The sequence below is a fragment of the Eutrigla gurnardus genome (genome assembly GCF_963514095.1).
Source record: "Eutrigla gurnardus genome assembly, chromosome: 1".
NCBI lineage: Eukaryota > Metazoa > Chordata > Actinopteri > Perciformes > Triglidae > Eutrigla > Eutrigla gurnardus.
In genome coordinates this window covers 35,990,314-36,004,159 of record NC_139915.1, presented here as the reverse complement: position 1 = coordinate 36,004,159, position 13,846 = coordinate 35,990,314, and the positions used below count along the sequence as shown (strand labels likewise).

The 13,846-nt window shown below is 44.5% G+C and overlaps 1 protein-coding gene across 1 annotated transcript in view; it reads left to right on the top strand.

Annotated features, from left to right (window-relative positions):
• LOC311018579 (uncharacterized protein) overlaps positions 1-13,846 on the top strand; it is a 722,019-nt gene that overhangs the window by 297,089 nt on the left and 411,084 nt on the right. The window contains exons 20-22 of the mRNA XM_084017608.1: positions 3,315-3,443; positions 4,321-4,467; positions 5,345-5,479. Of these exons, the coding sequence (XP_083873734.1) occupies positions 3,315-3,443; positions 4,321-4,467; positions 5,345-5,479 (411 nt within the window). The remainder of the gene's footprint in view (positions 1-3,314; positions 3,444-4,320; positions 4,468-5,344; positions 5,480-13,846) is intronic.

Genomic DNA, 13,846 nt, shown 5'->3' with positions numbered 1-13,846 from the left:
AATTGCTTCTGCTTACATGGACAAAATTCTTAACTGGCCTCTCATAAAGCCAGAAGATGTTGAAGCACTGCAATCATTTTCTCTGTTTCTTCGAGGTTGCTGCAATTTAACACAGCAAATCATCTACATGAAGGAGTTGGACATGCCATCCAACCTCAGAAACATTGTGATGAAACTTCCGTATAAGCTAAGGGAAAAATGGAGAAATGTTGCATGTGATCTGCAGGAGGAAAGGGGAGTCAGACCAGTATTCACTGACCTTGTGACCTTTGTGGAGAAACAAGTCAAAATAGTCTCTGACCCACTTTTTGGCAATATTCATGATTTACAATTGATTAGCTGCAGCAAGGCCTCCAATGCTGCTCATACAAAGCAAAGGAGAAAGGAGAGCACTTTTGCCACCAGTGTCACTGCAGTTAAAGAAGGAAATAAAAGCAACATGGATAAGAGGATCAAGTCCTCTTCTGCCCAAAGCAACCTCAAATGCTGTTTATTTTGCCGACAAAATAGTCACTCTTTAGATACATGCAATCACTTTAAGTTGAAGATGCAACGGGACAAGATAAGTTTCATAAAAGAAAATGGAATTTGTTTTGGCTGCTTAAAGGTTGGTCACACAAGCAAAGACTGTAGGAGTCGCTTGGATTGTAGTGTGTGTCATCAGAAGCATCCATCAGTCCTTCACATCGAGCGAAAGGATATAAGAACATCCTTCCAAGAAGCACAGGAACCTGTGAGCTCCTCGCTGAGCATTTTATCTGGACAGTCTCAGACATGTGGTCATATTGGGGCCGGTGACGAGGATACTGCTGTCTTCTCCATTGTGGCAGTTCAGGTTAAAAGTCAAAGAAGTCATAAAGTTGTGCAAACATGCATTTTTGGATCCTGGGAGTTCAGGAACTTTCTGTACTGCGAATTTGGCAAAGAGACTGGGGTTAAAGGGCAAACCAGCTAACATCTTATTGAGAACAATGGGTCAAAAGAAGATTGTTAGCACCACTGTATTGTCTGGTTTGGAAGTGTCTGGCCTTGACACTAATGACTTTATTGAGCTGCCCAATGTTTTGACGCAAAAGATAATGCCAGTCTCAAAGTCAAATATTCCACGTCAGGAAGATGTGGCAAAATGGTCTTACCTGTCGACACATATCAAGCTTCATGATGTGGATGCAGATGTTGATTTGCTCATTGGGACCGATGCACCAAAGGTGATGGAACCATGGGAGGTGATTAACAGCCAAGAGGAAGGACCATATGCAGTCCGAACAAGAGTCGGCTGGGTAATCAATGGACCACTTCGTGGTGGAGACAGCAACAGAATTAAGACTGGTTGCTCAGTTGTCACAGCCAACCGTATTTCTGTAGAACATCTGGAAGAGATGCTCATCAAACAATGCAATCATGAGTTTAATGAGAAAACATCAGAGGAGCAACTGGAACTTTTAATAACTTGGTTATTGAGAATGTTTGAGTTCAGTCTCCAGAGAGTGGACTTCCTCTTCCTGTTCAACTGGACTGACATAGAAATGGGACCATGGTCTGAAATAGTACTGGCTCCTGTTTCACAATCATCCATTCAACTTGTTTTCCCACATTGATTTTCTGCAGAAGACATGAACACACATTCTTTGCCGTTCCTTCTTTCTCTGTACCTCTGTTCCCTCACCATACAAGGCGGCAGTGTGTTACCCCAAAATACATAAAACACATAAACACATCATTTTAATATCACAGGATGTGACAGAGCTATTTAAATGGGAAGGAAAACATTTCAACGTAACAACAAATCTCCTCAAAACCATGACAAGATATACAGGAGGGAGAACAGCGACCTCTGCTGGGCAAATTAAAACAGTACGTGGATGGGAGAAAACGAAAAGGAAACTTCTCACATGTAGCACAAGTAGGCTACAGGTCCCCGTCCCATGGAACAGGAAGTAGCTGTTTGTCTGGTTAGACTGCAGCGTTTCTCTCCGCCTCCTGTTGATCACATCTACTTCCCCAACGAGGCGCGGCTCATCTGGAACCAGCCTCATATATTCATGTGAAGACTGAAGCCCTTGCTGTCTGTGATCACCTGTCGACGGCGGCCTGAGGTAAGCTGACGACAGCCGATGGGAACTTGTGATGATTGATATGTGGGCTGCTTGTGGCTCCGTGATGCGGATCACGTTGGTGCTGGTTTACCGGAGACCTGTTCTTGTGTAACGCTGGCTGGATGTGTGGAGATACCATGAAGTACACACGTCCTGTACTCAAGTAGAAGTACTGGTTCTACTTCTTTACTCAAGTCAAAGTGTAAAAGTACTGGCTCTGACATCCGGAAGTAAAAAGTATCACTATGAAGGACAATTCTACTGGCTGTTTGTTGACAAGACCAACTGAAACTCTCGTCAAATTAATGAGAAAATAAATAATCGTTGATTCCCCTCAAATGTATTAAAACTAAAGTAACAAGCCTGTTTTGAAAATGTGATGAGTAGAAAGTACAAATATGAGTTGTTAAATGTGAAATGTGATTTAGGAAGGAAGACGAGCTCTTCTTGTCCTGGTTCTTGTTTGCTTGTTTACTCCGTCGGCTGCATAGCTGTGAAGTTATCGAGTTCACCAGCCGTTTGTGCTTTTGACTCACATCTAGAAAACTGGGCTCATGTGGGACACGCCTGATCTCCAGTCCCTTTATTTCCTGTTCCAACTAAATCTAGTCATCAGGACGGTTACTAGGTTTAGACTGAAATGACGCAGCTTCAAGGGGGCGGGGTCACAGAAAAGGGGCAGGGCTAATGTCAATCAGAAGCTGTCAGTGACGTATAGGATTCTGACTAAATGAATGTTGAGGATATAAATCAGTCATAAATAATGATCAAATCATGTTTGTGATTCATTCAAGCAACAAAATATGCATCGAGTTGTTGGAATGTGTTTTGGTTTGTTGGTCTCTAGTCGTCCCACTTTCTCAAATCTGATGCTAATGTGGGACAGCATGCTTTGGGTCATCTGGGACAGTCATGGAAGCTCTCTAAGCGGGGAAAGGTGCATTCAGGGACTTCCTGGATCAAACCAGGAAGGAGAAACTACCTGCAGATGTCAGACAGGGCTTCATGGCAAATACAGTCGGTCCCGGTCTAAACACTGATTGTCTAGATAACTAGCACATACTCAGATAGCTCTATAGCTAGCAACATTAGCCTGCCAACTAGCCCAGTTAACTCCTTGGTCTCATGCTGGTAGACAATGTTCTGCTCTCTCGCTCTCTCTATCGGATTCATGAAGCTTAACTAGTGAGAATCTGAAATCTAAATGTATTGTATCAGGATGCAGCAGCAGAGACCAGACTCCCCTGGACCTGGACCTGGACCTGGACCGAGCTGTGTGTCCATGAAGAGTGACCGGTCTATGGGTTGCCCTGTTAATTTTAAAACTGAACAAGCTGCTGATGGAAGGTAAGAACTGAACCTGAACTCTCCTTAGAGGATAAATCAGGTCTAGACCAGCCCCCTTAAACAGTCACTCAGAGTCCACCAGCCCTGAATCCTGCAACCCGTCAGGTCTTCTGAGCCACGATGATGTGAGAGAGTGACAGTGTTGTGTTTCACTGAAACTCTCACAGAAAGGACCAGTTAAATGGTTTTTAACTGGGATTAAACTACAAAATAATAAATATACAATCAAACCTTAAAGAGACAGTGAGGAGAAAACCTTCTGAAAGAAAAGACTCATAGACGCCGAGAAACCTTAAGAGTTAGAGAGAAGCTAACTTGGCTAACACCAAGGCTAATGACAAAGAAGAGTAGTGGGGAGGCTAAGCTAAGCTAAGCTAAGAACAAAAAGACTCCAAACCAACAGACACCAAACTCGAGCACCGTCTTCCTCTCACTCAAGGGAGGTTGTAGAGTAGTAAAGTAAGACACTTTATATCCAGCAAACTCTTATTTTAGGTGTTAAGGTAACTGATAATGCCCGAGGACGTGTCTATTACCAGGAGGTAATGGACTACGTGGAGGCCAGAACCGTCCGATGCCCAGTGGAGAGTTAGCAACCAAAATGTAAAGTTTTTTAAGAGTCATAACTCCGTTTTCCCATCATTGTCACCCCATACAGTTCTAATGCAACGGAAACGTTGTCCACTGCTCCTAGTGTGAGTGTAGCACAAAGACGAGTGTTCACATGTCCACGTGGTCTCATGTGACCCAGATCCATTCAAAGTATTGATCCTGACACTAGCATCAACTCTCAGAACATGACTCATCAATATAATCAAAGCAAACTGATTAATGAAGCTTAACTAGTGAGAATCTTAAAGTGTATTTATTGTCTCAGGATGCAGCAGCAGAGACCAGACTCACCTGGACCTGGACCTGGACCTGGACCTGGACCTGGACCTGGACCCAGCTGTGTGTCCATGAAGAGTGACTGGTCTATGCGTCACCCTATTACATTTAAAGCTGAGCAAGCTGCTGATGGAAGGTAAGAACTGAACCTGAACTCTCCTTAGAGGATAAATCAGGTCTAGACCAGCCCCCTTAAACAGTAACTCAGAGTCCACCAGCCCTGAATCCTGCAACCCGTCAGGTCTTCTGAGCCACGATGATGTGAGAGAGTGACAGTGTCGTGTTTCACTGAAACTCTCACAGAAAGGACCAATTAAATGTTTTTTAACTGGGATTAAACTACAAAATAATAAATATACAATCAAACCTTAAAGAGACAGTGAGGAGAAAACCTTCTGAAAGAAAAGACTCATAGACGCCGAGAAACCTTAAGAGTTAGAGAGAAGCTAACTTGGCTAACACGAAGGCTAATGACAAAGAAGAGTAGTGGGGAGGCTAAGCTAAGCTAAGCTAAGAACAAAAAGACTCCAAACCAACAGACACCAAACTCGAGCACCGTCTTCCTCTCACTCAAGGTAGGTTGTAGAGTAGTAAAGTAAGACACTTTATATCCAGCAAACTCTTATTTTAGGTGTTAAGGTAACTGATAATGCCCGAGGACGTGTCTATTACCAGGAGGTAATGGACTACGTGGAGGCCAGAACCGTCCGATGCCCAGTGGAGAGTTAGCAACCAAAATGTAAAGTTTTTTAAGAGTCATAACTCCGTTTTCCCATCATTGTCACCCCATGCAGTTCTAATGCAACGGAAACGTTGTCCACTGCTCCTAGTGTGAGTGTAGCACTAAGACGAGTGTTCACATGTCCACGTGGTCTCATGTGACCCAGATCCATTCAAAGTATTGATCCTGACACTAGCATCAACTCTCAGAACATGACTCATCAATATAATCAAAGCAAACTGATTAATGAAGCTTAACTAGTGAGAATCTTAAAGTGTATTTATTGTCTCAGGATGCAGCAGCAGAGACCAGACTCACCTGGACCTGGACCTGGACCTGGACCTGGACCCAGCTGTGTGTCCATGAAGAGTGACTGGTCTATGCGTCACCCTATTACATTTAAAGCTGAACAAGCTGCTGATGGAAGGTAAGAACTGAACCTGAACTCTCCTTAGAGGATAAATCAGGTCTAGACCAGCCCCCTTAAACAGTAACTCAGAGTCCACCAGCCCTGAATCCTGCAACCCGTCAGGTCTTCTGAGCCACGATGATGTGAGAGAGTGACAGTGTCGTGTTTCACTGAAACTCTCACAGAAAGGACCAATTAAATGTTTTTTAACTGGGATTAAACTACAAAATAATAAATATACAATCAAACCTTAAAGAGACAGTGAGGAGAAAACCTTCTGAAAGAAAAGACTCATAGACGCCGAGAAACCTTAAGAGTTAGAGAGAAGCTAACTTGGCTAACACGAAGGCTAATGACAAAGAAGAGTAGTGGGGAGGCTAAGCTAAGCTAAGCTAAGAACAAAAAGACTCCAACCCAACAGACACCAAACTCGAGCACCGTCTTCCTCTCACTCAAGGGAGGTTGTAGAGTAGTAAAGTAAGACACTTTATATCCAGCAAACTCTTATTTTAGGTGTTAAGGTAACTGATAATGCCCGAGGAGGTGTCTATTATCAGGAGGTACACCATCTGGACCAAGACCTGAATGAGGTTTTCCTGCATCCTAAGATGACTTTAACACGTAGCTGTAAAGTTGACCTTGAATTATGAAGCTAACTTTGTTAGCAGCTTCACACCAGAATCCACATGGATCCAGATCCAGTAAGGTTGCTGCTCAGGGTGCCGCTCTGCCGCTTGTGTTCATCAGAACCCGAGGCTTCAAAACCGTAGTCCACAAACCAACGGGTGACGTCGCCATGACAACGTCCACTTGTGATCTCCAGTCTGTGCTTTAGTGACTCTTTGAACTTGGTTTTCTCCACAGAGTTCAGCAGATCTCAGAGGTTCCGTTTACCCGGCAGCATCAAACAGACCTGGACTCCATATTTATGGTGAGTACATGTACAAGCTCACCTTTCACTATTAACCACATCGACTACAGATTCAATGCTGAACTGGTTCTAGTGGTCTCCATGCTGCTCAGACCCACACATGAATCCCATGTTGGGTTCTTTAGACTTCATGTTCAGTTTATCCTTCTGTTCCAGCTGCTGGAGGAGAACATCTGCACTTTTGTGAAGAACGAGCTGAAGAAGATCCAGAAGGTCCTGAGTCCAGATTACCCAGAATGCTTGGAGAGTGAGGACGAGGAGTTGTTGGACGGTGAGGATGAAGAGCAGAGGAGGAGGAGCAGAGAGGCGTTTCAGAAGATCACAGTGGACTTCCTGAGGAGAATGAAGCAGGAGGAGCTGGCTGCCTGTGTGCTGATGGGTAAGAGGATTTTAACAGATTTAACATGGTGGAAAGAAGAGAAGGATTCAATATGAAGAACTTCATATTTCCAAACTCTTAATAGGCTGCACACAACTTCAATGTTTGTTAATGTTCGGATGTCAGAATCGATATTCCAACACTCAAGTTCTACAGAGTTCAGACAGGATCACGACCGTTTCAGAGAAACAGGTGTTTCACTTCACCCAGTGACCGTGTTAACTGGTGACTTTCAGCTCGTAGGAACTAAATGGTTAGGTTACGGTCTACCAGGATATTTAGAAAACCCAACGGTACTATTTTCAACACGTCATCATACCGTCTCTTTCTATGATGCTGTATTGTGATGTGTTGTAGTCATAGGCGGCCTGGGGGGCCCCCAAACATGATGGGATGGCCGATCAAAAGAAACAAAAAGAGTGAATAAATGAAACTTGTGGTGAAACTGTAGGCTTTTTAAACAGCGTCTCTGCATTATCTCAGGAGCGGTGGTTCGGCAATTCTCCACAGATGGTGATTCACACAGAGCGAAGCATCTCCGCCGATCACCTGTGATTCCCACAGAAAGTGAGGCTCCTAATGAGGCGCGATGGTACACGTCATGATGATGACGTTGGCGTCACACATCCTGGAAAGTGACAAAGTTAGGTTTTTCTCGCTAAAGTAGCCTACATAATTCCATAATGGGCATCAGGTCGCTGTCTGACTCTGTCACTCGGGAAGGAGGCTGGGGGAAAGTTCCCTGAAGTCGGGAGGGCTGACAGTCGCAGTGATTTATTTAAAATAAAATCAATAAATACATTTATTTAAAACAGATCACCACAACCGTCGATTTGAACTCACCGGGTGTTTGTGTTTGTGGTGAAAATACATTTCCATCACAAACACTCGGTGAGTTAAGGTTTTTTGCCGGTGACAGACGCTGTTTTTCAGGCAGAAATGTGAGGAAGAGTCGGCAGGACAGGCGGGAGGACGGACGCTTCTCCACGTACAGCTGTGGTATTTTTTTCCTCATATAAGTTGTCAAAGACAGTTAGAGTTACTACGTTACTGTTGTTTGGTTCTGTAATGTTACTGTGTGGGACATTTCTCTGTATTTAGTTGAGTGAAGGACCTGTGCAGTTATCAGACTGTCCGACCGACGCCCGCTCGCTCCGCGCCTCCGGATTATCAAGTAACATCATGCTGGATCTAAACTCTAACGCAATAACGTGAAATAACAGCAAGGTCAAAAATAGAGACAATAAAAGTGCAGCTGTGTCATAACTTGTATCAAGGTCAAAAATAGAGACAATAAAAGTGCCACTTTGCAATCTGTTCAACAACAAAAAGACAAGCAATGCATTTGGCAAGACAGGTGAGCAAGTGAATGTATGAGACTCCTCCCTGCATTTCCACAGGCCCTGTTTTTGTGAATGAAGTATCTGGGGGCGGGGCGGTCAGGTAACGCTGAGTGGCCTTGATGCCTGTCAGTCATGATGCGTCGCGTCTCGTCACCTCTCTGCTGTGTCTGCAGCTGAGCACTGTGATGCGTGTCTCTCTCCCCGGGCCGGGAGTTATCATACCGTAAAATACCAAATAATCATTTGTTTCAATCACTTCACAGACGAGGCGTTTATTTGGGACAGGTGTTTAATTCCTTCATCTCAAAAATCCAGGATGAAAATATCACAAACTTCTCCAGCGTCTCTGTGAATTCTCTGGCATCCTTCTGCAAGTGAAGTTGTTGCGGCGGAGGAAACGATGTAGACAACGAATGTGTCTTCAAAATAAGAGCGTTACATTGCACCCTATCGGAGTTTAGAACTGGGTTCTTAGCGGGGGGCTTTTAATTTGAAAGTAGCGGCCGCTGCATCCTTTCAGGTTTCAATGCATCAGAGACGCATGGGTGCAAACATATGGGTAATTAAATGTTTCATGGGATAGGGCCTCATACATAGTATTGAAACGGGCCCCCAGATGCCTAAGGCCACCACTGGTTGTAGTGACTGACTCGTGGAGCTTTGCAGCTGCATTTCAAAGGGTTATATCCTTCAGTTCTGTTTGTCTTGTCAAAGTCTTTTATGTATTTTATGTTGCACCTGATTGATATTGTCTCCAATAGTTCTGATTTAATCATTAAATAAGTCACTCATACTGAGGACTACAGGGATACATGGCTCTAATACATGGCTTGTTCATAGACTGTAAAAGGGTCTGTAGGATCCACTAACTGGGTTCCTTTGTTGTTTATCCAGGAACCGCTGGTGCAGTGTACCAACGTAAACTCAAGTCTAACCTCAAGAAGAAGTTCCAGTGTTTGTTTGAGGGCATCACTAAAGCCGGAAACCCAACCCTCCTGAATCAGGTCTACACGGAGCTCCACGTCACAGAGGGAGGGACTGCAGAGGTCAATGACCAACATGAGGTCAGACAGATTGAAACGGCATCCAGGAAACCAGACAGACCAGAAACAACCATCAGACAAGAAGACATCTTTAAAGGCTCACCTGGAAGGGATGAACCAATCAGAACAGTGATGACAAAGGGAGTGGCTGGCATCGGGAAAACAGTGTTAACACAGAAGTTCACTCTGGACTGGGCTGAAGACAAAGCCAACCAGGACATACAGTTCACGTTTCCATTCACTTTCAGAGAGCTGAACCTGCTGAAAGAGAAGAAGTTCAGCTTGGTGGAACTCCTTCATCACTTCTTCCCTGGAACCAAAGAAGCAGGAATCTGCAGGTTTGAAGGGTTCCAGGTTGTGTTCATCTTTGACGGTCTCGACGAGTGTCGACTTCCTCTGGACTTCCTCAACAACGAGATCCTGACTGATGTTACAGAGTCCACCTCAGTCCAAGTGCTGCTGACAAACCTCATCAGGGGGAAACTGCTTCCCTCTGCTCGCCTCTGGATCACCACAAGACCTGCAGCAGCCAATCAGATCCCTCCTGGGTGTGTTGACATGGTGACAGAGGTCAGAGGGTTCACTGACCCACAGAAGGAGGAGTACTTCAGGAAGAGGTTCAGAGATGAGAAGCAGGCCAACAGGATCATGGCCCACATCAAGACCTCACGGAGCCTCCACATCATGTGCCACATCCCGGTCTTCTGCTGGATCACTGCTACAGTTCTGGAGGACGTGTTGAAGACCAGGGAGGGAGGGGAGCTGCCCAAGACCCTGACCGACATGTACATCCACTTCCTGGTGGTTCAGTCCAAACTGAAGAACGTCAAGTATGATGGAGGAGCTGAGACGGATCAACACTGGAGTCCAGAGACCGGGAAGATGATTGAGTCTCTGGGAAAACTGGCTTTTGAGCAGCTGCAGAAAGGAAACCTGATCTTCTATGAACCAGACCTGACAGAGTGTGGCATCGATATCAAAGCAGCCTCAGTGTACTCAGGAGTGTTCACACAGGTCTTCAGAGAGGAGAGAGGACTGTACCAGGACCAGGTGTTCTGCTTCGTCCATCTGAGTGTTCAGGAGTTTCTGGCTGCTCTTCATGTCCATCTGACCTTCATCAAGTCTTGTGTCAATCTGATGGCAGAAGAACCAACAACCTCCGGGGCGTCTGAAGTCACCAGAGACGAACCTGAACTAACACGTCTGCACCAGAGAGCTGTGGACAAGGCCTTACAGAGTCCAAACGGACACCTGGACCTGTTCCTCCGCTTCCTTCTGGGTCTGTCACTAGAGACCAATCAGAAACACCTACGAGGTCTGCTGACACAAACAGGAAGTAGCTCACAGACCAATCAGGGAACAGTCCAGTACATCAAGGAGAAGCTTGATGAGGATCTGTCTCCAGAGAGAAGCATCAATCTGTTCCACTGTCTGAATGAACTGAATGATCGTTCTCTGGTGGAGGAGATCCAACGGTACATGACTTCAGGAGATCTCTCCTACGATGAACTGTCTCCTTCTGATTGGTCAGCTCTGGTCTTCATCTTACTGTCGTCAGAAAAACGTCTGGACGTGTTTGACCTGAAGAAATACTCTGCTTCAGAGGAGGCTCTTCTGAGGCTGCTGCCGGTGGTCCAAGCCTCCAGCAAAGCTCTGTAAATATAGTTTTTATATTCAAAATACAACAAACCACCATGGAATTACAAGGTTCTATCTGCATTCTGAATGATTTGATTGGTTTTCCAAACAGCAAAAAGTAAATAATAAATAGTAGTCATCCAAATAGTTACTTGAGGAAAAAAGTATTTAGTGAAAAAACTATTCAAGTACTGAGTACTTGCTGATTTACTGTTTCAATAATCAGAACCTGAAAGTAATATTGACAAAAATATAAAATATCAAAGTGCAAATTCATTCGGCTCCACCAAAAGAACAAATCACTAAAGGAAACCCAACTCTTTTCTCTGCAGTTTGATGTTTAAAGGCGCTATATGTAAGAATGTGGCCAAAAACGGTACTACACTCAAATTCAAAACACTGCGGCGAGTCGTATCCGCCTCCCCCTCCACCCCCTCCCCTCCAGACTCGAGGTTGCCAGAGCTGTTGGCGTATCCAAACGTGCCGAAGGCAGCCGGACAGCGGAGTAACAACGTTACTCATTTGGATCATAGAAACAAACGTTAGCAGCACAGCTCGTAACAGGACAATGCTAATGCTGCTAGCGTTAGCTGTGCTGTCCGGCCGGCCGCGGTTGGACAGCCGGATGCCCGTAACAGGACTGTGCTAATGCTGCTAGCGTTAGCTGTGCTGCTAACGTTTGTTTCTATGATCTAAATGAATAACGTTGTTACTCCACAGTTCAAAGTATTCGAAATGTCCATCCCCGTCAAGCTATGATGCTAACTTTGTTAGCCAAGCTCAACTTACCCGTCTAGGAGAAGAGTAGCCAATTCTGCATCCGATTTCAAATTCCTCTCAGCTTTCTACTGTCTCCACCGTTCAAATGCATCCCCTATATAGACCCTCGCTTTGCCTCGGTTTTTATCTTGGCGTTTTTGTGAATCATAACGAGCTCTTTTGGGTTTCGTTGCCTCCGCCATTGTAGCTCAGTCGAAACTGGCAACCCGTGGTTGCTCGGCAGCTGAGACTCTACTGACTGCAATGATTTGTAGACGCCAGTGGGTGGCGCCACGTGCCAAAAGATGTTTTCAAAACATAAACAGGATTTGCGGTCCGCAAAAGATTTTTTTAAATGTGAATATTTTGGCTGTACTGTTGTTGTTGGTGAGTTCAGTATGTTATATGATCATTATTCCTGAGTCTCTATGACATATTAGGAGGATTTTACGGCCAGTTGCTTTAGATTTCTTACATATTGTACCTTTAAATATTTGGGCATCAAAATGAACGTGTTAACGCGGGATGATTCATTTGTGGATTTAACACATTCATCTTTTGAATGCATTAACACTGTTGGCTCTCTGTACGTTGAAGTATAAAGAGAGAGAGAGTGAGACGGTGAGTATGAAGTCATCGGTTAGATTACAGCGTGGTACAGTGTGAAGCAGTGTATTGTGGGTACCGCATGTTTGTCGGTGAATAAATGCTACAACCAGACACAAGCTAACATTCCGTGTCTTGCCGTCAGCCGTCTGATAATTAAAGTGAAGGGGATTAGCACCGAAGTAAGCCAGACTTGTTCTGTTTTTTATTCTACATTTCTGATTCCTCTTCAGACTCAGTGGCTGTAACCTCTCAGAGAGAAGCTGTGAAGGTCTGTCCTCAGTTCTCAGCTCCCAGTCCTCCAGTCTAAGAGACCTGGACCTGAGTAACAACCACCTGCAGGATTCAGGACTGGAGCTGCTGTCTGCTGGTCTGAAGAGTCCACACTGTGGACTGGAAACTCTCAGGTCAGACTCAAGACTTTGAGAAGTTTACCTATGAAGCTTCCAATGATCCGTTTACATGCACCAAATATTCACTTCTTTGCTCTTATTCCTGAAAAGACACTTTTGCTACTAATCTGTTTCCATGGCTGATGAAACCCGTTTCTGCTGGTAACGATCTAACAGCAGAAGAACAAAATCACTAAAGAAACCAAACGTCTTGTTTGTCTTTCCCCTGCCGTTCTAACTTTGAATAGTTTTACAAATCCAGCTGGCGTTTCTAAATGCTGTTGTCGTCATGAGGCTATGAACTCAGACAGGACGGCGTTTGGTTTCCTGGTGTATCTGGGACTTCACAACATGTACAAAGCAGCAATAGTGGTTATTTCATCCGTGATGGAGGAACCCTGGTTGGTTCTACATGGAGATAAGCCCCGCCTCCTCGCTGGTGTGTCTAGCATGAGTGTCGTGACTAAACACAAATGATCCCACAAATAAAACCAATTCATCCTGCAGTCAAACTCAAACATCACTTCAGGTTTGGTGTGAACGCAGCAGAAGAACTCACTTTCTGCTTGGAATGATAAGATTCTATCTAGTAAAACATGAAAAGAATCAATGATTTTCAAGGAATACAAAGAGTTTTCTCATCATGTTTGAACACGTGAAGTTAGTGTTGGAACAGTGTCCACAGAAGTTACATTGAATTCTTTTCTACCACATTTTACATTTATTTCTGGTTTTAGGATGAGTTTTTTTTTCATTGATAAAATCCTTGCTGGTTAAGTTTAAAGGTCAATGAATGAAATGTTCTTGTTGGTCTTGTGAAGGACTGCAATACAAACACAAGTTAAGTCTTTGTAAAGCCTGTTTTCGATCTTGCTGAGGAGTTTTCATTGTTAATTCCAAGGAGACGAACAGTTGTTTGTTCTAGTTTCATCACACATTTCTGATTCCTCTTCAGACTCAGTGGCTGTAACCTCTCAGAGAGAAGCTGTGAAGGTCTGTCCTCAGTTCTCAGCTCCCAGTCCTCCAGTCTAAGAGACCTGGACCTGAGTAACAACGACCTGCAGGATTCAGGACTGGAGCTGCTGTCTGCTGGTCTGAAGAGTCCACACTGTGGACTGGAAACTCTCAGGTCAGACTCAAGGACTTTGAGAAGTTTACCTATGAAGCTTCCAATGATCCGTTTACATGCACCAAATATTCACTTCTTTGCTCTTATTCCTGAAAAGACACTTTTGCTAAAGTTCACATGGCGGCTCTAAAAGAGCAGTTGAACACATGAATGTCTGATATGTTC